This window comes from Mycteria americana, chromosome 1, assembly GCF_035582795.1.
Source record: "Mycteria americana isolate JAX WOST 10 ecotype Jacksonville Zoo and Gardens chromosome 1, USCA_MyAme_1.0, whole genome shotgun sequence".
Taxonomy (NCBI): domain Eukaryota; kingdom Metazoa; phylum Chordata; class Aves; order Ciconiiformes; family Ciconiidae; genus Mycteria; species Mycteria americana.
Genome location: NC_134365.1, coordinates 21271495 through 21296020, shown reverse-complemented (window position 1 = coordinate 21296020; position 24526 = coordinate 21271495). Strand labels below are relative to the sequence as shown.

Here is a 24526-nt window from a genome sequence, read left to right as displayed (position 1 = left end):
TCGATGCTGTACCTTAGCTAAAAATGTGAATGTAAGTTTAATTGCTAAGTCACCTCCAGCAATTATTCCTCAGTCCTTCGCAGGGAGAGCCAGAAAGAACTTGCTTTTGCTTTGTCAAAATGTAAGGCTATTGCCAGTTAATTTAAAAGCAGCAGCAGCCTGACCCGGAGACCACGCAAGAGCTAACTTTCAGGCAAATTCTCGGCGTACGAATCTCCAGCTTGGACTTCCCCCAGAGAAATAATAAATACCACTCGCTTGTAGTTTCGAGCCTTGGTTTTGTAACAAGCCCCGTCCCGCCCCCGTTCCCCCTCCTCCCCCGTTTCGTTCACCCTGCGCTGGGGCGTTTAAGCGTTCTCGGTGGGGGCGCCGCGGCGAGGCTCGGGGGCCTGGCTGCCGCCGGGCCGGGGCGGCCCTGAGCGGGAAGGCGGCGGCCGGAGCAGCGCGCTCCCGCCCTGTCCCCCGAGGCGAGGCGCGGCCCGGCCCTGCCGCCGCAGCGCCCCGTGCCGGCTGCTGCCCGGCCGCTGGGCCCCGCGCGGCCCTCCGCCATGCGGGGGCGGGGGGAGCGGCGGCGCGCAGGCCCTGCCCCGCCCCGCGGCGCGGCGGCGGCAGCGGCGGGGCTGGGCGGTGCCTGGCGCCCTCACGTCCCTTCCCTCCCTCCCTCCCTCCCTCCCTCCCTCTCCTCCCCCCCGTCGGCGCAGCGCTGTGGTGAAGCCGCATTGTTTGTGCCGAGGGGGGAGGGGAGCTTCTCAGCCCCGGGAGCTGAGCGCCGAGCCCGCAGCCGGACGGCGACCTGCGCCGCGCCTCACGAATGCGCCGCGCCCGGCTGCAGCAGCAGCCCCGCACCCAGCGCCGGGTCGCCGCCGCGGGCAGCGCGGCCCTCTCAGCGCCCGCTCGCCCGCCCGCGGCTGCCGGACGCGGGGCCAGGCGGCAGCAGCGGCGGGACCTCCGCCATTAAACCGGCCGCAGCGTCGGCCGCAGAGGCGGAGCGGGAGGTCTGTCAGCCGCGCTTCGGCGGCTCCCACAGCGTGAGTGAAGCCGGGCGGGCGGCGGGGGCCGGCGGGTGGGGGCTGCGGGGCCGGGAGCCGGCGGGTCTCGCCGCGGCGAGACGGAGACCGGCGGGGGGAAGGGCAGGGCGGGCTGGGCACGGCAGCGGGGGAGGGCGCGGGGGGGAGAGGCGGCCGGGGGCGAGGCGGGCGGGTGGGGAGGCTGCGCGGGGGGGAGCCGAGCGCGGCGGTCTGGGGGAGGGCGCCGCTCGAGCTGTTTTGTCAGCCGCCATATTTGTGGGCCGAGTATTTTCGCGGAGGGGAGGGAGGTGACTGTTGGGAAGGGCTGGAGATGATGGGCCTGGGCAGGAACCATCCTCCCGGGGGCCGGGAGGGGGGAATGCCGAGGCCGGGCAGGAACCATCGGCGCGGAGGGGTGTGTGCGCGCTGGAGGCTCCCTGGGCGTGGGCAGGAAGTGTTCGCGCAGAACCGGCGAGGGCGGGCCCGTGGGCGTGGGCAGGCCCCGTGCGCGGAGCGGTGGGGCGGCGGTGCTGGCGCGGGGGCGGCGGGAGCCGCGCCGGTAGCCGGGGTGGCTGCCTGATCCCGGGGGGCGCGGGCGAGGGGAGGCGGCGCCGGAGGTCTTCCGCCGGCTCGGGGGGGGAGAGCGGCCCTGGTGATCCCGCGGCGCTTAGCCGTCCCCGGGCCGATTCCCTGGGCTGCGTGAGCCCCGGTTCTTTGCATTTCCCTGAGGGGACTGCTCCTGCTCCACAGCTGAAGTTGCGGGTGGTGTCCGCCCCGTATGCGTGTAAGCACTGTTCGCTTACCCTCCCTCATTGTCTAGGACTAAAGAGCATTCCTGTGTCTTTCTCTTTTTAATGGTCTGCATTAAAGTGTCCATTGAGAATGGAATTCCCTTTTCTATTGAGCAGGGGTATCCAGGGACCAAAGGCAATTTATTTGAAAAGGAGGAAGGTAACTAGAACAAAGATTGTAGAAGGAACTTGTAGTCAAAACGGATACGTTATCATACTTTTCCTGTTGGTTTTAGCTATCCTACGCTTTGATAAAAAGTAATTTTTCCCTCGTACCATGCATTCCACGCAAACAGCTGTCTTCATGTACTTTTGTCGTGGTGAGGGAAAGCGTCTGCTGGTGACTTTCTTCCCAAGCAGCTGATGTAATTCCAAGAGACGAAAGCTGTGGATAACTTCCCTGTTTTATCTCCTGCAGTCTTTGAGTTGTTGTAAGAGGCAGAAAAGTGCTAACAGAAGTACATTCAAGTCATTTCATTTTGCTCTTAGTGTGGTATTTCTATTAATATTGAATGGAAATTGTATTAGTTTACTCTTTTTCAAATTTAGGTCCATGGTCTTCATTCCTATGCATCTACAGGATACTGCGGGGGGGGTGGGTGGAAGAAAGATGTCTGATAATTAACTAGGAAAAGCAAACCAATTGCCAGTTGTGAATTTGCTATGCAGAAATCTGGTCTTACTCCAGAATATTTATAGGACATTTGCAACAGAAGAATTTTTGAGAAACAAAACAAAACACTCCTTTGGCTTCCAGAGCATTTAGGTTATTCACACTAAGTTTCTATGAAATTTGGCCAGAATACTACCAGTTCCAATTCTGTATTCATTGCATTGTATTTGTAGGGTATCCATTCTGCATTTAACTGTGACTAATTTGCTCCCTAATTTAGCTTTATTAACAGTTTAGTATTACAGGGAAGATGCTTAGATGTTAGCTCAATCGTTTTTTATTATTCTGGTTCATACAGTCTATTTGACTTCTATGATAGTAGTCCTAAATCTTAAAGCAAGAACATTCGTGCTTTTGAATATTTTCTTCCTGTTCTTACTGCCTGCTTGCAGCTGTGCTTAAGAATCTCAGGAACAGAGGAACAGCTTGGAAACCTAGCATTAATGTGTTTTTCTGTGGTACTGGGTTAAGCTAGATAGTGAAGTGTGGACAAGTGGCACATTTTTTTGATATCTGAAGACTACCTCTTATCCCTCCCCCAGTATTTTGTCCAAACCAGTAGCTATCCTCATGAACCACTATGAACAGCTACACAACCAGCCAAGAGGTAGGAAGGGATATTTAAAAAAAAAGTCAGACTTTTACATTTAGACAGAATTGAAGTGCAGTTATATGAGGTAAACATAATGTAAATGATCTGTTTTTCTTGATTGGTGACTAAATTAAAGACAGATATAAAAAAAATACCATAAAATGAAGCCATTCTGATCTGTAGTAGGTTGCTGTATGTTGATGCATCAGTGTGTTTTAGCTGAAGAATCCCTCATTATTTATTCACAATAATAAACAGAAATCAAGGCCACTGTGTTATCTTTGGCTTCTGAATTATAAAATATATTGTGAAACTGGGAACTAACTTTTAATTTCATTTAAATTATCAGTATGTCTTTGTTTCTAGTTATTGGACCCTCTGTAGCAGTATTAGTGGCTTAAACTTTATCAGTATGATTTAATTCTGTGTTGTTGTCCTGGTTTTGGCTGGAGTAGAGTTAATTTTCTTTATTGTAGCTAGTATGGGGCTATATTTTGGATTTGTGCTGAAAACAGTGTTGATCATACAGAGATGTTTTAGTTGTTGCTGAGCAGTGCTTACACAGAGCCAAGGCCTTTTCTGCTTCTCACCTCACCCCACCAGCGAGTAGGCTGGGGGTGCACAAGAGGTTGGGAGGGGACACAGCTGGGACAGCTGACCTCAACTGACCTAAAGGGTATTCCATACCATATGGTGTCATGCTCAGCATATAAAGCTGGGGAAGAAGAAGGAAGGGGGGACATTCAGAGTGGTGGCGTTTCTCTTCCCAAGTAACTGTTACCTGTGATGGAGCCCTGCTTTCCTGGAGATGGCTGAACACCTGCCTGCCGATGGGAAGGAGTGAATGAATTCCCTGTTTTGTTTTGCTTGCGTGCGCAGCTTTTGCTTTCCCTATTAAACTGTCTTTATCTCAACCCACGAGTTTTCTCACTTTTACTCTTCCGATTCTCTCCCTCATCCCACCCGGGGGGAGTGAGCAAGTGGCTGTGTGGTGCTTAGCTGCCGGCTGGGGTTAAACCATGGTAGTTGTTTTACAGAATCAAATTATTAAATATTTCTTCCAAACTTGTTTGAAGAGGTGGAGTCCTTTTTTATTCATCTGTTGTTTATATAGAGCAGATCAGAGGTCTGTCATGATTAAACACTGACTGTTGTCTGGTTTTGTGCTTGTGCTATAAAAACAAGTAATAAGAGTTAAGGATTATTTGTGTAAAAGTTGGATCTATCAGCAACACCGTTCTTGCATGAATAATAAAACCAGCTTAGATTCTCTGGGAAAACAAGGTCAGTTTGTGACAGCAGATAGATCAGACCCTTTCAAGAACTAGTTTTAACACTAGCTGCTTAAATTATTTAGTCTTCCTGTAAAAGGAGTTTGTTCAGTACTTTGAAGGTGCACCTTTAGAGTTTGGCATCATAGACTAAGCAAAAGGCAGGCGACATGGAGTAGTTTATGTAATTCTTCCAGCCCTTGCTATGTTCTTAATGAAATAGATATACTAGTCTTTAATGATAATTGTGTTTTGATCTCTATATTTCTCTGCTATTTTGGCAATACATGCTAACACTAGCTGCATTATTTTAACTAATACACAACACTGCCTTGAAGTGTGGAATTTCTGATTGGTCAGAATTGAAATGGTGAAACCCTAATAATACTTGAAGCCACTGATTAAAGATGAAGAGTTTTTTCTGTAGCTGAGGTTGAATTTTGCTATTTATTAATGATTTATTAAGAAGAAGGAAGGAGGGGGATAGAAACTTTTAAACTTGACATTATCGGTTGGTTTCATAATATTTTCAACCCTCATAGGAAAAAAAATAACATTAAAATGTCAAAAGGCATAAATATGGAAGCTTTTAATTAGAAATTTTGTGATCAAAATGCATGCCTGTCCTAGTCATGGTGCTGGGTGGGGGGCTATCTTGCTGTACAGTATGTGGAAAGTTCTTTTTCCACTAAGGGATAAACTTGAAAATTATGTTAAAGAGCTTGGAGTTGGATTTAAAGACAGGGAGATTTTTATCTACCCCAGTTACTCTGAGAACAACTCTTGAAGAATCCATTGAGGGAGAAGGGTGTGCGTACACGCACACTTACATGCAGGGAGCATGTTTTCGCTATAAGTCAAATCTGCTTTACAGGTGGAATATCTTCTAGGTGCAATCCGTACTGTGCCATATTGGGCATTGCAAGTTCAATTGTGTTCTTGTCATTCTGTAAAGAATAATAGACTCACTAAGAATTGAGAAGGGAAAAGTAAAAAAGTAAAGGACTGTCAAACTGCATACGTGCCAAATTTGGAACTATGCGTGTTTTTCTAGCTTTAAGTATAGATGTAGTAATTGAGTTGTTAACATGACTATCAAATTGCACTGGAAAAAAATGCAGGGAAAACTTGGTTTTCTTTCATGATTATGTTAGTTCTTTTGGGGGGAGATCTGGAGAAAGCAAACTGTAGCTGTTGAAAAAAAAATTCAGACTGCAGACACCCTTAAGGTATTAGAAAATACTGTGTTAAAGGTTTTCTTACAATGTAACAGGTGTATTTTTTTTGTTCCGTGGCACTTCTGAACTGTGGGTTTTTTTCTCATGCAGAGGTCTTACAGATAGCTCATTTGCAGGATTTCTGTATCAAGGATTTTGTATAGCTGTGTTTACTTACAGAAGCTGTTATTTAGGAGATCTATTTGTCTTAGGTTAAATTTGTACAAAACTGTGAGCAGTCCTATTAAGTATGGGTGACAGGCTTTTTTTTTTTTTTTTAAATTGAGTAGATGGGTTGGGGGCTATAGAACTGAAGGGGGGTTTGTTGCTATAATAAAAATAATATTTTAATATGAATTTTTGGAGTTCATAATATTAACGGTTGCTCTAATTTTAGGTAAACATTACCAAATGAGGAGAAAAGGAAGATGTCATCGAGTATCGGCAGCAAGGCATTCTTCTTCCCCATGCAGTATTAAGCACTCCCCCACACGAGAAACCTTGACATACGCTCAAGCTCAAAGAATGGTTGAAATAGAAATTGAAGGTCGCCTGCATAGGATCAGTATCTTTGATCCTTTAGAGATTATATTAGAAGATGATCTTACAGCCCAGGAAATGAGTGAATGCAACAGCAATAAAGAAAACAGTGAAAGACCACCAGTTTGTCTAAGAAGCAAACGGCATAAAAATAACAAAGTGAAAAAGAAAAATGAAGCTCTTCCGAGCTCACATGGTATACCTGCTACAACAACTCCTCTTCCAGAACCAAAAGTACGGATTGTTGAATACAGTCCCCCTTCGGCTCCTCGGAGACCTCCGGTTTATTACAAATTCATTGAGAAGTCAGCAGAAGAACTTGATAACGAAGTTGAGTATGACATGGATGAAGAAGATTATGCATGGTTAGAAATAATAAATGAGAAGCGGAAAAGTGATGGAGTGTCAGTTGTGTCACAAAATATGTTTGAATTCCTTATGGATAGGTTTGAAAAGGAGTCTTACTGTGAGAACCAAAAACAGGGTGACCATCAGTCTTTAATTGACGAAGATGCAGTGTGTTGTATATGCATGGATGGTGAATGTCAGAACAGCAATGTAATCCTGTTTTGTGATATGTGTAATTTAGCAGTACATCAGGAATGCTATGGGGTGCCATATATACCTGAGGGCCAGTGGCTCTGCAGACACTGTCTGCAGTCCCGTTCTCGGCCTGTAGACTGTGTGCTGTGCCCAAACAAGGGAGGTGCCTTTAAAAAGACTGATGATGATCGTTGGGGACACGTGGTGTGTGCTTTGTGGATTCCAGAAGTTGGATTTGCCAATACAGTTTTTATTGAGCCAATTGATGGTGTCAGGAACATTCCCCCAGCCAGATGGAAGTTAACGTGCTACCTCTGTAAACAGAAAGGTGTTGGTGCCTGCATCCAGTGCCACAAAGCAAACTGCTATACTGCATTCCATGTGACGTGTGCTCAAAAAGCTGGTCTATATATGAAAATGGAACCTGTGAAAGAACTAACTGGCAGTGGGACAACATTCTCTGTAAAAAAGACTGCCTATTGCGATGTACATACTCCACCAGGTTGCACAAGGAGACCTCTAAATATTTATGGAGAAGCTGAAATCAAAAACGGTGTTTGTAGAAAGGAGGGATCAGTCAGAACTGCTAGGTCTACATCAAAAGTCAGAAAAAAGACAAAAAAGGCCAAGAAAACAGTTGTTGAACCCTGCACGGTTATGCCGACAGTATCTGCTCCTTATATCCCCCCCCAGAGGTAAGCAAACCATCCAAGTGAGAGAAACCTTTACTTAATTAGTTGTTTAATTTTAAACCAATGCTTTTAGATGGCAGCTTGAAGTTTTTGTGCATTTCTTGTATGCTTTCCTTAAAGGCCATACTCAGAGGATTAATGTAAGTTATGTACATTGTACTTTTATGAAGTTGCATTAAAAATGCAGTAACTTCCCCAGAGAGATTAGTAAGTGGTCAAGTGGTCTGTCCTGTCCTCAGAAACTTTTTTTTTTTGTCAGACCAAATCATGTGGTATGCTCAGTTGTTGTCATTTGCTGTCCTTTTGAGAATTAACCACTGAATTCAGAATAGCATATGTAGTTGACCTTCATATTAAAAAAACAGCCAAGCTCAGGGTTAACTGTATTCATAATTTGGGAATCTGAACTTCTTTTTGTAATTTTAAGAGCCCTAAAATGAAAATTACATTTGCATATATAAGATTTGAATCTTGTTCATCTCACCTAAATTAAGTATAAACTTGTACTGTAAGATCTGTGTAAGTAGTACAAACTCTCCAGGAATTATTTTCTTTGTGGGGCAGAGTAACTCTTCAGGAGGTTTTTTGCTAAATTTGCATTTTTCCTTTTGCAAATGCAATAGTGTTTTATCAAGGCTTGGATGAATTTGGTACCTTGCAGACTTTTTTTAGAAAAGTTAGGAAGTAAGTGATGGTAAGTTTGTTGGTTAATGTATTCTTAGTCATGGAACCTGAAATGAATGTGCCCTCCCAGTCAATGATGCTATCAAATATCTGTCCTATAACTTTAGTAGAATGTTTGTGTTTGAACAAAAATTAATGCATGTGACAAAGAGTTTTAATCCTAATCTTGTCTTCGCTTATGAATTTATACTTTGTAAGAAGTTCTGTTTAAGCTTATTTTTATATTAATGTGTCTTTTATAGTTCTTGCAGGAGCTTTTCTTATGTGAGTGCGAATATAAAGCATGAACACCAGAACTGAAATTACTCTTTACATTTAACATGCCATATTTTTCTAGTTTAACAGTGGTGATCGGGGGGCTTGCACATGGCTCTAGATCTGGTGAGGCTAGTGAAGTGAAGCATCAGAAGGCAGGGATGTTTCAAGTGCTGTTTTCATAAGTAAGAACAGAATTGGAGAAAAATGGAGATTTTTAGTATCTTTATTTCAGGAGTTCAAAACCTCAGCATAAACTTCAGTTAGGTTAGAACAGTAGCATCTCTTTTCAGATTTCTTTCAGTTAAACTGAGTTATAATGCATTTCAGCAGTGGAAATAATTTGTTTCTGGGATTTGAGCAATGACAGAAAGCTCTGGGGTAGAAAGATACAGTTTTGGCTCTGCTGAACCTTTGAGACATAATATACTGGGCTGAGAAACACAAAATTGGACTGTTGGGACTAAAACCAAGTTTGTCTTTGTGGAGTATTTGTTTTGTTTCTAGCTTTTACAACATCAATATGTTTGTTTACCCCTTGAATTAAATTCTTCCTGATTTAAGAACAGTAGTTTAGAAAGTTTCTCAAAATAGGCACCACTTCCATGTGCAAGTTCATTGTTTGTACTATGACAGGACTCTGAATGCTCAGACAGTGAGGGCTCTTAAAATAATGCAAATAAACCATGCTTTTTTGAAAGCTGATTTCTAAGTCTCAGGTAGTGGACAATTAAGGCTGGTTAAATTAATCTAAATAAATACATGTTTTGAGACTGCAGTCCTTTCCTGTAATAAGTTTTGTTAATGCAAGTAGCTACTTACTGACTGACAAACAGCCTTTAGCTCCTGTGTGGTGTTTACAAACATCAGATTGCTTGCACTGTTCTCTGTTACAATTTGCTTGGTAAAATGGTATTGTTGTTCAGTGAGGCACTGTAGAAAAGCTTAAGTTGACAGTAAGCAACTAATACTGTTATTTAAACAGGTACTGTTGTACGTGGGAGGGGGGAGTCCGTATAAAAGAATTTGGCTTTGTCTTAATTAGGACAATCCTGATTGGTGGTGTACTGTGTTTTGGTTTTTTAAGACAAAGTAAGAAAGAACATGAACTAAGTGAGAGTTGAAGATTAGAATGCATGTTCTCAGTTGTACCTCTGTTAATTCTTTGCATTAATAACTTTCGTAAAAGCCAGACCCTAAAAGGATATTATAATCAGATTTTTTATTTTAAACAGTTTTCCTTTCCACTTGTGTCATTAGATGCTAGGAACAGAAATATAAAGACCTCTCTTCCCTCTCTCTTCCCTCCCCCTTTTTCTCCCCTTTAGTAACAACTAAATTTTGTCTGAAGACTACGGAGAGTTTCGGCTTTCTTCTGTTCATGCTTAGTTTCATGTTACTGGACACAAGTATAGTTCCTGTGTTCTATATCATAAGTGTAAACAATGGGCACAGTTTAAAACCATTTTAAAGTTTAGCTTTATTATAAATTGCTTGTCTTCAGATGAAGGAGACTCTTCTTAAGTACTCTTTTTAATATAAATGTGCATAGTCCTAGAAAACTAATACCTGAATTAAAAGCAAAACAAAAATGGGCATACTAAAAGGAAAAGTGATCATGCTGCAGACCCAAATCTCAGTTGTCTAATTTTCTTTGGCTTTTTTTTTTTTAACAGAAACTCACGTGTGTGTGAGTTAAATACATACCCATAAACTAATAATGAATGATGTGAATCATTTCGCAGCATTCTTCATTTAAATTATCCCTTTTCTCTAATCTGTTTTTTAATGTGCTTTTTTTCCCTTGGAGATGAAACATGATTTGCCTTTGCAGAGATCTCGAGGAAGAGCAATTAAGCTATTTAAATTATCAGAGAAGAAACATATATGCTTGGGGTTTAAACACTAGTGCTTTTTTCCTAAAGAATTTGAAATGAACATGTTTTCAACATCTCTGGAAATTAAGGCACATGTGGACAAGTTAGGTTTGGTGTACGTTCTTAATCATTAATAACAAGACTGTATGTCTGCTTGGCATATAGCTGATTCTTTAGAGTTGGTAGCTGGAGAAGTATAGAAATATGAAGATTATAGTGAGGAGGAAAATACTTGGTCGATGTAGCCCCTGAGCGCACCTGCTGAAGCTTGAGGAAAACCCTCTTGCCATTTCTGTTTCATTTAAGGTGGAAGGATTGTATGCTGTTTCCTTACCTGGATAGTGAGTGTATATGAAAGACTGGGCATTTTAATAACACCGTTTGTAATAATTCTGTTTTCCAAAACACCTATCTTAGTGTTCAGGATATGTTAAAAAGACTGGTGTAGAACAACATACTTGATAATTTCTACACAACTTCCTGTAGCTCATGAATTTCTGTATCAGCTTATCTGTAGGTCATGTTTCTGTGCTACTATCTTGAATGATTTTGAGAGCTGAGCGCTTTCCAGTTACCAGACGTTCTTACACGGGTGTCATACTCTAAGCTTTATGCTGTTAAATTACATAGATAGTGTCATTCTGTAGGTCATTTGTAATCTAATTATATGGCCTCTCAGACTATCGTTTGTGATTTAAGTGTAGGATCAGAAGTTTTTAACGTGTTAGAACCTTAAGGTGACTTCAGTTTTCATTGCTGTCAATGCTGACTTCTTAGTAACTTGCTTAGCACTTGGAATGGTATATGGGACCCCCAGGGAACGTCTTATGCATATATGATTTGCATCAGGCCTTCTGATGCAAATTATATATGCAAGACAAGTGTCTTGTCTCTTTCCTGGGAAATTCCGTTCAATTTTTCTTGAAATATAAAACTGTTGAAGATTGTTGCTTATGTTGTACTGGTTGCATTCATCCGCTTTTTTTTTTTTTTTTTTTTTTTTTTTTGAAGAGGCAGAAGTGAGCTTAGTCTAGAAGTCACATGTTTCTGGGAGGTGTCAGAGCAGCTGTGTTATGTGGGGGGGCGAGTGGGGAAGGACACTCCCTCAAACTGTACCTCTGTATGGGGAGGACAGGCAGTACCTGCACCTGTTGGCAAATGGTCATCAGAAAAGTGGCCTCCCACTGCCACCAGCTAGTTTGTCTGAAGACAGTGGCAAATTTGTTTTTGCACTGTTTGTAACTCCGCTGATAGTGTGTGATGGTTGAATTTTGCCTAGTAGACAAATTATTTTTTTTTTCCCTAATAAAATACTAAAAGTGTTTTATTTAGATAGCAGGTCCAGAATTTCCAGGTTAGGAAATCCTAACTTTTAGGGCTGACTTGACTATCTCAATCTAGCTTCTTGTCTATGTTAGTTATCTTGTACTGGCTCTGTGCTCCATTTCTTGTGGATTTTTTTTTTCCCCCTGTTGCTGCTCATCCTTGTCCTTTATAACAGCTGCCTTATACAGTGAGTAGGATGGATACACAAAGGAGAAGAGTTGTAGTGTTAGCTGTGAAATCTATCTGGTTTCTCTTACTTTTGAGTGCTTGATTCTGTAGTACAAGTAACATTGTTTTGGTGTAGTCTCTTGATCTTGTGTGTTGAAAGAGGCATTTAAAATGTGATTGCCTGATGAAAAGCAAAGCCTGTGTCAGTATTCATGTTCTTCAAAAATGTTGTGAAACTAGGATATTGTGGCTATATACTTGGAGGGAGATTGACTGTGATATAAAATATTTAATCTTCAATGTTTTCAAAATATACACTGAGATATGGTGTAATCTGCTTTATTAGAATACCATTCATGCAAGTGTTGCTTTATTAAGTGGAAGCAGATATTTTAAAGTATATAAATATGTTTTAATCTTTAGTTTTGGTTTCTATATGGTGTATTTGTGTCTGAAATTACGAAAGCATTTGAAATGCAATACTTGTACAGAGAGCAAAAAATAAGCGAAAAAAGCCCAACTTTCATAATAAGTAGGAACAAGGTGTTATACTTGTTTTCCATGTTGTATGCATGAGTTGTGTGGCATCGTATTATTGAAAGAGAACTAAAAGGTCCTTGTAAAAGTAGCTAAGTAGTGGGCAGATAACTGAGAGCAATAATTGCTGAGACTCTTAAAAAATATTTTTAGCTGTCTTTAGAAATCAACATTTATGTGCTGCACATTAACTGATTTTTCTATATTGACCTTTGCTTTTATTAGAAGGCATATTGCTCCTGGTAGTAAAACTGGTTTTCTGTTACTTTATGTCTCAAGGTAGAATCAATATTTCCTTGTATTTTATAATTTATCCAATTGGACTATCCTGAACTTTCTTACCAAATAATTAAATGTGGTCTTGTTATCTTAACACAGGAATCTTGACTGTCTCTAAAATTAAATATGGATCAGAAAAATAAATTAACAGGAAGTGATGAAACACAGTATAAGCAGAAAGGAACATTTACAAGGCCTTTGAGACAGTATTAGTCTGCATTCACAGATGATGCTTCTTAGTCATATATGTGGCTTGTGGGTTTCTTTTGGGGATTTGTTTTAATGTTTTTTAGGGTACTGTTGGGTTTTTTAATACCTTCAGAAAGTTTTTAAGTGGGGGAAAAGAATAAATGCTGCTTAAAATGCAGCATAAAAAAGCCATTGAAAAATACTACTGGAGCCAATGTTGCAAAAAAAAATGGAAGCTGAATAAATCCAGAGTAATGTCTGTTAGCTGTTTATCCTTGAATATACATGTATGTCTACTTTCACAAAATCATGGGGAAATACTTATTTTAATTACAGGAGAGCATGGTGTAGATATGCTTTATGGGGGTACCTAATAATTAGATGATGGAATCACCTAGGTAAGGTGGAAGGGCATGGTAGCAGGCATCATCCACTGATGTTTCTTGTAAGATGGATCGACTTTCAAACCTTTCTGATACATGTGGAAACTAGTGCTGATGTCATCCTGACCTCTTTGCTTAAATAAAAAAATAATTTTGCCTAAATCAAGAAAAGAACTACTACAGTGTCCACTAGCTTTGCCTCAGTGGTATTTAAAAAAAATAAAATAAGGTAACTTTAGAGCTTCATTTTCAAGCTAGTTCGTCTTGACTCTGGTTGGCTTATTAAATAAGAATTAATTAATGTGTTTGAGAGAGTGTGACTTATTTAATAGATTGTAAAAGTGGATTTTGAGTAAAAATAATGGGGGAGATACTTGTATATCTGGTATTAAGAGCTACATTGATTGATGCCGAGGGGTGATTTCCCCCCAAAAAAAATTCCAGAGGATGGAAGTGCTATCTCATATTTAAGTATGTCCTTTTTACAAAATGGATATAGGAATATGGTGTACATATCAATTTTTTTCCTTTTCTTTTCTGTCTTCTGTTTATTTTGCATGAACAGGGCAAAGAAGCTTAAAACATAAATTAATACGTTAGGTATTTCTGTACAGTATTCTGTGCATCCTCTAGGGGTTTTGGTCCACAATGGTTATATGTGTGATAATGCAGTTATGAAGATCAAAATTCATGTGTGTTTATTTTTCAGTACTTCTGAGTTTCACCAGTTATGTGAACTTCCATTACATTTTTTTTGTGGCAATTAGAGGGTGTTGCATCTTGTAAGTGCCATACAAAAACATGATTTTCAGAATGCATTGTCTGAAGAGCTGTCTCCTGGCAGTTTTTTATTCAACAGTCAAGTTACAGAGTGCACAAAAATGAGTAGATAAATACTGAGATTTCTTTTATTACCGATAAAAAGGTGATTTTTGATTAATGCTTTATCTTCTGCTGATGTGAATTTAGGCTTTTGAGATTAGATTTCAAAATCATGTGTGGTATGGTTATCACTACTACAAAAAAAGAAGCACAGAAAAATATTTTGAGTAATTTTAAGGAAAAGTCGTGACTCAGTATTATGTATACGAAGTGGCAGAAGTAAATCTATGCATGTGATTTTTCTGAGAAGACTAAGGAGGTTTTCCAGTATGACAGGGTGGGGGTTTTTTGATTGTTTTGTTTTTTTCCTTATCCAAAGGTTTGGAAGATCACAAATTTAATTGTTAGAATAGGAATGAAGTAACCTGCTGTAACTAAAAGAGAATTGACTGAAATAACATAGCATTTTCTTAACTCTTAAGTTCAGTGTTCTACTTTCCTGTCCAAGAAAAATTATACAAGCTGTTTGCTCAAGTAGAAAAATAGATACATGGTTTCACAGTCATGTGAAGCAAGAAAAAGTGCTTCCTACATATTCAGTGAAAATGAAATATTATTTAAATATCAATAAATGTAGAAAAAAGAATAGGAATGTGGAGAGACTTCCAGGCTTCAGAAGATGTATCAGCAGATACAGTGTTGGATTCTCAACCTAGCAGAGAAAGGCAAATTCAATAGCTAGAATTTTAAAGCATACAGACAAAAAGGAATAACTGTGAAGATGATTAAGCACTGTGTTAGACTAGTAAGGGAAGTGATTTGGGAATGGGACATTCCTGTTTCCCCAAATCTTCGATACAAAAGCTGGAAAGTAGTTATAATTAGGAAAGTGTGTATTCGTCACGTGGGGATTCTGCAGACTTGCGTTGCACAGAAGTTTAAATGAAATCATTGTCAGTCTTTTCAGGATTTGTTATGTACGCTGTTGGGAACATAGCTGACTTCTGCTAGTTACAAAAGAAACCTTACCCTTATCCTTTTTCCAAAGGAAATAAAGACATGCAGATGGACTCCAATTTTTACATAGTTACTCATCTACCTGTGTTGTCTTTAAAACTGATCAAAAGGGTTTGGGGTTTTTTTAGTTAAGAAATCATATAGTAACTTAAACTTTTTATTGAGGGAGGGAATAACATACAGACACAGCACCAAAACTGTGTGTCTCCACTGGTTTTTTTTGGTGTTTTTGTTTTGTTTTGTTTAAAGATATATTGAAAGGCGAGTTTTACAAACACTGTTTGATAGACAGCTGCTGCCAAAGGTTCTGTGTGGAAAGGGTAGGGTTTCATCTGTCCAAGCAGGCTTTCTCATCTTCAAAAGCTGAAGTTTTTAGATACGGAGCTAGGAGGAATATTTGGCAAGGCCCCAGAATTAATTCCAATTCCCAAACCAGACACTTTCCTAGCTTTTTATTCTGTTTTTCTGCTACTTCTCTTTCAGTTAGTGTCATTGGAATTACTATAATTGTCTGAAGGTAATTTTTGTATCTTTCCTGGTTCCTATGAGTCTCAGTATGTTCTGTGGAATTTTGCTGAGCAAGGCTTGAAAATTCAAATGTTTTTGAAACTCAGTTTACTTTGTTACAATTTGTTCAATTTAGATTTTTTTATGTTTTATTCTGACAGATTTTAGAAACATATCTGCAATCTTTGTGTTGGAAAATAGGGGTATTTTATTTGCCCAGTGAAGTGGAACATCATTTGATTGTTTATAGGTATTAGCATAGCTCAAGAGAAACTGGAATTTTAGTGATACTAAAGAAAATTTTACAGACTATAATTTAGTTTTGCTAGTCTTTTGCATGTACCTTTAGTACAGCTATGCTGGATAAAGGAAGATTCAAAATAACAAATTGATGAAACTAGAGGCTCAGGAGAAGTATAGTAATTAAAATACTAGGTTTAGTTCATGATTAAAAATTGATTGGGTTTAGTGGGTATTTGATCTCACTTAATCTTACAGATTTTCATATTAAGTTCCTTCTGCCTGGGTCACTATAGTTATACTGGCAAAATCACATACTTGCTTAAGGAAATTTTCTCTCCAGTTTGTATTTTGAAAACTTGAGAATGGAGAGATGCTATAGAAGTCTTCATATATTATAACAGTAAAATGGTATCTGTGGGGTTAAAAAGCATGTATGGTCTGTGGCGTGGTTAGTGATGATTAATAGAAAACTGGCTGATTATCTCTTGTTGGCTTTCTTATGTTAAACTGCCACATAGTTAGTCACCAAAAATGTTTTCAGTTCTTCTTGTAACTAGTTGCCGTAGTTGCCACAGTGACATGTAGCTGAAACTGGGAGAGGAAGGCAGTCATGAGTAGGAAGAAGGAAGCTGTGAGATTGCTAATGTGACAAGAGCACGTCTTCTGTTGACAAAAACTGTTTTATGCATTTATCTAAAAGATGAGGAAACACAGGACTGAGTAACACTCGGCTTTCTCTGAATGCTTTGACCATTGCATTAAGATCACCCTTTGCAGGGTAGATTATCCATCAAATGTCTCAGTGTGAGGTGAGGGTTAGTGTAGATCAGCTGATAAATTACAGTTTTCTTATCGAAGCTGTTGTATATTAACTTTCATTTTAAATTAAATTATTTGAGTCTGTCTTACCCTTTCAAAACAAACCAGTTTCCTCTCCTCATCCGTCTTTGCTTTTGTAAATGCAGCATATTTTTAATGCCATAATTTACACTTCAGCCTAAACTGTGGTTTCAGGCTGGGAACTGCAGGTGCTATTTGAAAGCTTCACTTGAAAAGGGACCTTTCATTTTTTAAAGACAAGCAGGGAATTGTATGATACCTCTGTATCATGTTTGTAGTGCATGTCACAGTGTTCTACAGTGGGATACAAGTGGGGCTGGGGAAGGGAAGTAGTACTGGCTTTCTCAGTTGCCTGTGGCACAAACAAAACAGTTTTGAAAAATGTTTTGACATCTGTATAGTCTTGGAATGTAGACCCAAAAAAAGGAAAAAACGAGGGAGTATGACTGGTGGTGCCAAAACATCAAAAGGTTGCAGTGGTCGTCAGCTTGAAACCTAATGCTGCTTTTATGGGACCAGTTATATAACAGTAGCTACTGAATTTCATAGGAACACAGCCACCTTTTTAAGAATTTTCAAATTCTTCTTTCAATGTACTGTATTTTAAATAACTGATAAGTTGAGGGAAAAACAACGTACTGTGAGCCACACTGAGCTGTTCTTAAGGCCTCAGAACAGTGGTTCAGGCTGCAGCAAATTACAGTGTAGGAACTGTTCTGCTCTGGGTTTAGCTTAACTGTGTTAATTGTCTAAATGTTTTGAGAGAAAAGTGTTCAGCACTTAACATGGTCCATTTCAGGATGCTCCTTGGGAATTTTGTCTTAAGAAATTCTCTGTTCCATGCAGAACCTGGACAGCAAGAACACTTGTCATCTCCCTGCTTGCTTTCTGTAGTCAGCATAGTTGTGGCTTTTTTTTTCCCCTGATGTATCTGAAGTCAGTTGTGACAGGAAAGACAGTAACTCTGGTAGTATCTTCCAGATGTATGTTCCTATATTGTCTTCTTTGTGAGCTGTTTTCAGTAGTAGTCTTGCGCTTACTTGGCAATCTTAACTAAAAATTATTAAGTAATGAGATTGCTCATTGCAATGAGATTGGTCTGTTCTTCTGAAGAGAAAGCACAGGTTCAATTGGCACACTTGTGTTTAATGTTCCTTTTAAATATGTGATATTTTTTTTCTCCCAGTACTTACTATGCTTGACTTGCCATTAGAAAATAAAACTCTAATGAAAGCTGTTCTTTCCTGATATTCTTATACATGGAAGAAGTTCTAGGGTGGAGTGATACCTTAGCAAAAAAAATGCCTTTGCTGAGGTGTCTTGTGTAGTTCTGGGACATGGCCTAAGTTCTGTAAGCCTTGCCTCTGCGTGGGGGATTTGTCAGTGTGGTGTACCAGCTAATCCTGTCTTGTGCAAGTCAGATCCTGGATTGCAAAACTACAGTCTTCAAATAGCTCTCCCTTACCTGCCTCAAATACACATATATATTTTTATTCTTCAATAATTTCTTTTAAGGTACATCTCTCTATGGAAAAAAAGGAAGTGGAATGTGCAGCAAGCTCCTTTAAGACCTCAAAGAATTTAAAAATTCTAGTTTGAAAATTTAGTTTCAGCATTTACAAATTTAGTTCAAGCCCAGGTAGCAGAAAGGAACTTGCTCAAGACTGGTGCATACTTGTGTGCCTTATTTCATGCTTGTGTTCAGCTTCACTGCAGCTGAATATCTTTGTGAGTGAGAACGTCTTTCCCAATACGGTAGCGCTTTCAAGGGTGGGAGCTTCAAAATCAATACCCAGTCTGTGCTCCTTCTAGGGTTCTACAGCAGCAGATGAATTGTGTCGTATTTCCCCAAAATGGTTGTATTGTCTGTGAAAATTTAAAGCGTTTTGGACAGTAAAAGTCTACCTGGGAGTATCTGACTAAGCAAAAAGATGATCAGAAAACTCTGCTATATTTAGTGGGTTCTTAGGGTCTAACAGCAGATTTAACATCCTCGTTATATCAGTAAGATCATAGTGTAGAGGCTCTGTAGATACTTGCCATGTAAAGAGCCTCTGACCTCTATATTTTGAGAAATTAAGGGGTGATTGGTGGTATATTGCCACTACCGAAGTCTGGTGTCTAAATGAAATATGAACAGCCAGTATTTGTTTGGTTTTATTTGGAGGGAAGGCAGAGAGGAGTAGATTCCTACCCCTTGTTAGGCAGTTTCTGCACTCCAAATTACCTTCTGTTTATTTGTATTTTTAAAGTTGGAGAATATCTTCTGTGAACATCTTTCCAAAGTTTATTCTAGCACTTTACTATTATAATTATGAATAGAGTGGTTCGTTATATGAATGGGCAAATGTACTTAAAGCTGTAATTAAAGATGTTTGCTTAGTCTTGCCACATCTGATGGGCATGAAGCCAAGGCACCTTTCTTCATGTTAAGTTACGATTCTCTGATCTTTCCAAATAGGTATATATTTGGCTCTGCTTTTTTTAACTCAGTTCAGTAGGTTTTGCTCTTTCCAAGAGAGAGATGTGAAAGTAATTGTTTGATTGTGATTGCATTCTGTGATTAATTGTAATTCTGTTGTGTTCAAAGTTTAATATGGTCGCATCAAGGCCTATTTGTATTGAGTAAGTCTTTGTGGAGCCTGCCTCTGCCCTTCAGTGAAACACAAGACAGCCCTAAGTCCATCTGCAGACTTTCTAAGCTTTAAGTTAAGCTAAAATTTTTCAGGAATGCCTAACTGGCTTAGTTACTCATTGAAGAACAACGTCACTGAAGAACAGAAGGATGCAATGGCACTATATTTTGAAGAAAACTTGTTTGCTCTGCCTTTACTCCATGATGACTGAAAGCTCTGTAGCTACACTTAGCATAGCATTGCATAGACCTATTGCACCTTACCTTCTACACAGCCCAGAAAAAACAACCAGTTATAGCTTTAAATTTTGTTTAGGTATTTGACTACTTTTCTTCTATCACTTGCCTGAGAAACTGCGTTATTCCTAACGTTAAAAGGGAAAAAGCAGAAAAATACTAATGTATGTATATGTTCCTGATTTTTATTTAAACATGTCATGGTAGTGGTCTACAAATCAGGCACTTCTTGAATTTAATTTTGCCTATTTTGGTATCAAATTTTATTGGAGAATCTCTGATAGACCTACTACTATCCATTGTAGAGTTTTTCTGTGGGTAGTAATATACCGAGTGAAGAATTAACAGATTTCTGTTCATTGATATTATCCTTTCTGTAACTCTGTCTTACATCCAGCTCAGGGAAATCCTTAGCTCTCTCCAATTCACCACTGCCCCCAAACAAATGAACAATCCCCGTAACAATACAGGTGGTTGGTGCCTTGGGGCATCTTGTGTTAATTTTGCAAGGGCTGCCACCAGTGACGAATCCCTACAATACCATACAAAGGCAAAACCTTTTCATTCTACAACCAACTTTTTTATATTTTTGCCATGATTTCAAGATGCTGTAGGCACAGAGAGTTGAAGATCTGTTTCAGACAAACTTTTTTTTGAATGTAAGTTTTGAGAGGTTAGTGTCGTGCATGAGACTTGGACATTTTAATGTGTCATTATTTAAAAAATAATAGTCAAGTTTGTTGCATGTGATGTTCATATAGCACTTTCCTAGAGTATTTCCATCTGTTAAAAAACAAGTTTGGAGAAAATGCTATTTATTTAATCAAGATACTGTGCTTAACTGTTTTGTATTGTCATCTCTTGCATCTTTCCTGTGTGGATATTTTCATCATATGTATGGGGTAAAATCATAAGTGTTCTTCTGTTTTACATTTTTTTGTTCACTTTGTTTACCAAAAATGTAATATCAATAGATGAGTAATACAAGCTTTTTGTTGCATATTTTTATGTAAAAAGTTTGAAGATATATTGTCTTTAAAATAAACTACTGATTTTGTTTGAAGATGGCAACAAATTATCTGAAAACTTTTGTAGGGATCTAGAGCTTTATTTCTGATTTTATTTTCAATAGGAAAATTATTCTAAAATGGACATAAAGCTTTATTCTCAGCCCTAATCTGGGATTGCTCTTGAGATAATGATCATGAAAAAATTGATGCCCTTTAGTCTTATAAAGTACATTAACATATTTGGTAGAAAGTACAGTGTCCAGCAGCTGTATTTGATTGTAACCTACTGCTCAGAAATAATTGTATTGAAAGGTTTGTTATTGAAAGAAATTAGTAATATGGTGATCACTGCTGTTGTTATATTATACATTCATATATATCTGATGTTTAACTTCGTAGACAAATATGTTTTATGCTTTGCTGTGAAAAATACAATATCAGTTTTTCCATATTTTAGATTAAATAAGATTATGAATCAGGTGGCCATTCAGCGGAAGAAGCAGTTTGTTGAACGAGTACACAGTTACTGGTTGCTTAAAAGACTGTCTAGGAATGGTGTTCCTCTGTTGAGAAGGCTGCAGTCCAGCTTACAGTCACAAAGAAACACACAACAGGTATGTGACACACTTTTTACTTATAAGAAGTATTCAGAAAATCTCTATTTTATAGAGTAAAAAATTAACCAGGAAACATAGCACGGAGTAAACTTTTTCTTATTCAGCACTGAGTAAATTCTTTACCTTATTCTTAAGTAATATGACCTGTATTGGAAATCAGGCATTATCTAATCCTTTTTAATTTGAGAGATACGAGGGAAAAAAAAAATTTGTGTGGGTTCTTCTTTTGTTTCACTTAAATGTTTCACAAAAATACTGTCACCAACACTATCCTAATACCATTGTTCATTGACTAGTATTGTGTCTTTTTGGAACTCATTGCATAATGTGCTATGAGTTAGTAAGATAAAAAATAAATTTTATTTTAAATTCACCAAAAGATGCAAAGCAAATGTCATCTTTGACACTTACAACTGAGAAAAACAGGGATTTTTACAGAGTAAAGGTTAGACGTGCTAGTTTACGGTTTTCAAATTCAGATCCTTATTGCCCACCTGGTTTGGTAATAACAGAACAAAGAGTAAGTTGTTGAAGAAGTTCAAAGACCTGTTTCAACTTTTAGTTTCGCTTTTGGCATAGTTAAGTGGGATTGTAGACAAGCATAAATTTAGGCTGATATTTTGTTCAAGTAAAACTCATCCTTTCTAAAATACGTCTAGGCTGGTTAAAGTTGAATACGTTCACCACTCAGAATTGCTGAAAAACAGTCACTCCAGATGTGTATCAGATTCAGAAAGCGGTACTCTTCTGCTTCCCATTTTTGTAATATGAACACTGCTTCCCATTTTGTAACATTAACAGCTCTTCAGTGACATTAGAGATTTTGGCAGGTCTTTTATTGTTTTTGTTTCAAGTCACTGGGTGGCTTCGAAAATAATTAAAACTTTTCTGAATTCTGTATATGCATCCATGTGTGTAGACCTTGAAATGCTGTGAAGCATCATGATGTGGAAATTCCTACTGCATCCCAGTTACCTTTTTTAACTGAACTGAAAATGTAGTTGGCTGTGTTCTTTCCATTCTCCAGGTGTTTGACCTCCAGTGGAATTGTTCCTGTAAAATAGTCTGTAGAACTTAAGAATGCATTTTATAATCATTTACTTGTATTAAATTGAGATGATTTTTTTCCCTCCAAAGCTTTACTATTATTCTTGTTTGAATTATGTTGCTATTTGCTGATAAGTCATTAATTGATGTAGTCATAAAAATACCATGGTCAACACTACTTTCTAGCTATTTGATCTGTCCTTTTTGTGTGTGTTTCTTTTCTTAGCTTTTCATGAGAAAAACTAATTAATAATTCACAGAACAGTTGAGGTTGGAAGGGACCTCTGGAGGTCATCTGGTCCAACCTCCCTGCTGAAGCAGGGCCACCTAGAGCCAGTTGCCCAGGACCATGTCCAGACAGCTTTTGAATATCTCCAAGGGTGGAGACTCCACAACCTCCTCCCTGGGCAACCTGTGCTTGTGCTTAGTCACCCTCACAGAAAACAAACAAACAAAAAAGTGTTTTCTGATGTTCGGAGGGACCCTCCTGTTTTTCAGTTTGTGCCCATAGCCTCTGGTGCTGTCACTGGGCGCTACTGAAAAGAGCCTGGCTCAGTCGTCTTTGCACCCTCCCTTCAAGTATTTATGCACACTGATGAGATTCCCTCCCTGAGCCTTTTCTTCTCCAGGCTAAACAGTCCCAGCTCTGTCAGCCTTTTGTCATAGCTGAGATGCTCAAATTCTTTTTAGGTGGAATTTAGGTGAATTCCTTTTAGGTGGATAACTCTGAGTATAAATTGGCCACTTGTTTATCTTTCTTTCATTGCTTCTATATTACTCCATTTTAATACTGTTTTTTGGGTTGTAACTCCTCTAAAATATTTGGTATTCTACTTTTTAATCGTTGATTAATCTTTTAATTCTGTATGAGAAGTTTCTATTTTGAAAAGTGGTGCCTGGCAGTTACCTAATAATAGCTGAAATAAATTTATTCAGATAGTAGACTTTTTTTTTTTTTTTAAACGAGCTTAAAAATAATAAAATCAAGCATGAAAGTGCGGTGCTCATGTGGCAATATAGACCTAGACTATAGTTAGTGCCTGAAAAAATTATACTTGCTAGTTGGGAAGTACTTTTCCTATTGGAGTGGCATGATGAGACTGCAGTATTTCTAAATATTTAAAAAGTAACTACCAAAATAAAATGATTCTTATAATTGATGTTTGATTATAATAAAATGAGCCTTAGATAAGAGCTGTTTAAAATCCCTTTGCCTGTTTGCACTCCTGTACAAACTATTTGTTTTTTTTCCTTTTCTAATTTCAGAACTATGCACTATTCTTAAGTAAGAAAATAAAATATTTTCTAAATTAATTTGAAGCTTTATATTGGTTTATTAAAAATTGGGGCACTTGTGAGACTTTATGCTTGAACACTTATAATTGAAATTAACTTTGTATTTTAAAAAGAAAGAGCAAATTTCAAGCAAAGCTGAGCATTAAATTACTCTGTTGATGAAAAATGTGTGGGTAGTGCTTTTCAGTGAGTAGCAAGTGTCCTGTATATGACATTGTGTCTTCTCCATAGCATCTTCAATATGTATTTATAATACCTATTAAAGTAGTCATAACTGCAAAACATTTGATGCATTAGTCATCTTCGTTACTCCAAGTATAAGCCAAACCATAATGAAGACTTCAATAAACAGCTATGGCATAACTGTTGTGAGAACGCCTCAGAATTTCGAGATATAGATGATTATTTTGTTCATTTTGGTCTAGATGAGAAAATTCTTTTTACCTTGTTTTCTGTGAGAGGTCAGAACGTCAAGAAACCTAAACAGGTTTTCAGTCAATCAAAGGAATATAAACACTGTTGTAATACAGATTCAGGGAAGGAGATGACGATGATGATGATTATTATTATTATTATTAAAAGTGAAAAGAAATGTTAAGATGAGGAACCAAAACCCTGAAAATGGTTTCAAGATGCCTAGTGGAAGGTGATTTTGATCCCTCTCTAATGTTTCTTTTACTAGAACAAATTTGGTAGGGGGGGAAGCATTCTGTGATTTAGAATTACTTCCTAATGAACATGTTTCAGAGCTCAGTTATGATATGCTTTTGAAGATGATGTTACATCAACTAACAGTTCCAAACCAGGCAAAAAGATCTTGGCTTATATACTACCTCACTATCTGCAGGAACAAGGAACCCTCTGAAAGAATGGTTTATACTGTCACTTCTCTCTCCACCTAGAAATTCAGGAAAGGTATTGGAAATACTCTAATAAATTTAAATCCCTATTATTTTAGTTTTTTTTCTGTACTTAAAGAATGCTTGAATAAGGCATGAAATTTAAGTTTAGTAGCTTGTTGCTGCTGTAGTGAGATTGGTTAAAAACTGCTGTTTCGAGAAATAAATAGAAGGTGCTGGTGACTAAGGTCATATCTGCACTGAAGATTTCAGTAAAAACACAAGTTGCAACCACAAAATGGTTTTGACCAATTGGCATACAAGTGCCAGCAGAGGGTCTTCATAAAACTAACTGTATTGATCAAGATCCAATTTCATCACTGTAATTCTAT

The 24526-nt window shown here is 38.7% G+C and overlaps 1 protein-coding gene across 6 annotated transcripts in view; it reads left to right on the top strand.

Annotated features, from left to right (window-relative positions):
• The first annotated feature begins 639 nt into the window (after positions 1-639).
• The window catches only part of BRD1 (bromodomain containing 1), a 66119-nt gene continuing 42232 nt past the window's right edge, over positions 640-24526 (top strand). For 2 of the 6 annotated variants that reach the window (XM_075492453.1, XM_075492442.1), the window contains exons 1-3: positions 646-1028; positions 5949-7329; positions 20793-20949. In XM_075492453.1, coding sequence (XP_075348568.1) covers positions 5963-7329; positions 20793-20949 — 1524 coding nt within the window. In that variant the 5' untranslated portion in view covers positions 646-1028; positions 5949-5962. Of the gene's footprint in view, positions 1029-5948; positions 7330-20792; positions 20950-24526 lie in introns of those variants that run through there. The other 4 variants (XM_075492464.1, XM_075492444.1, XM_075492434.1 and 1 more) reach the window with 4 other exon arrangements.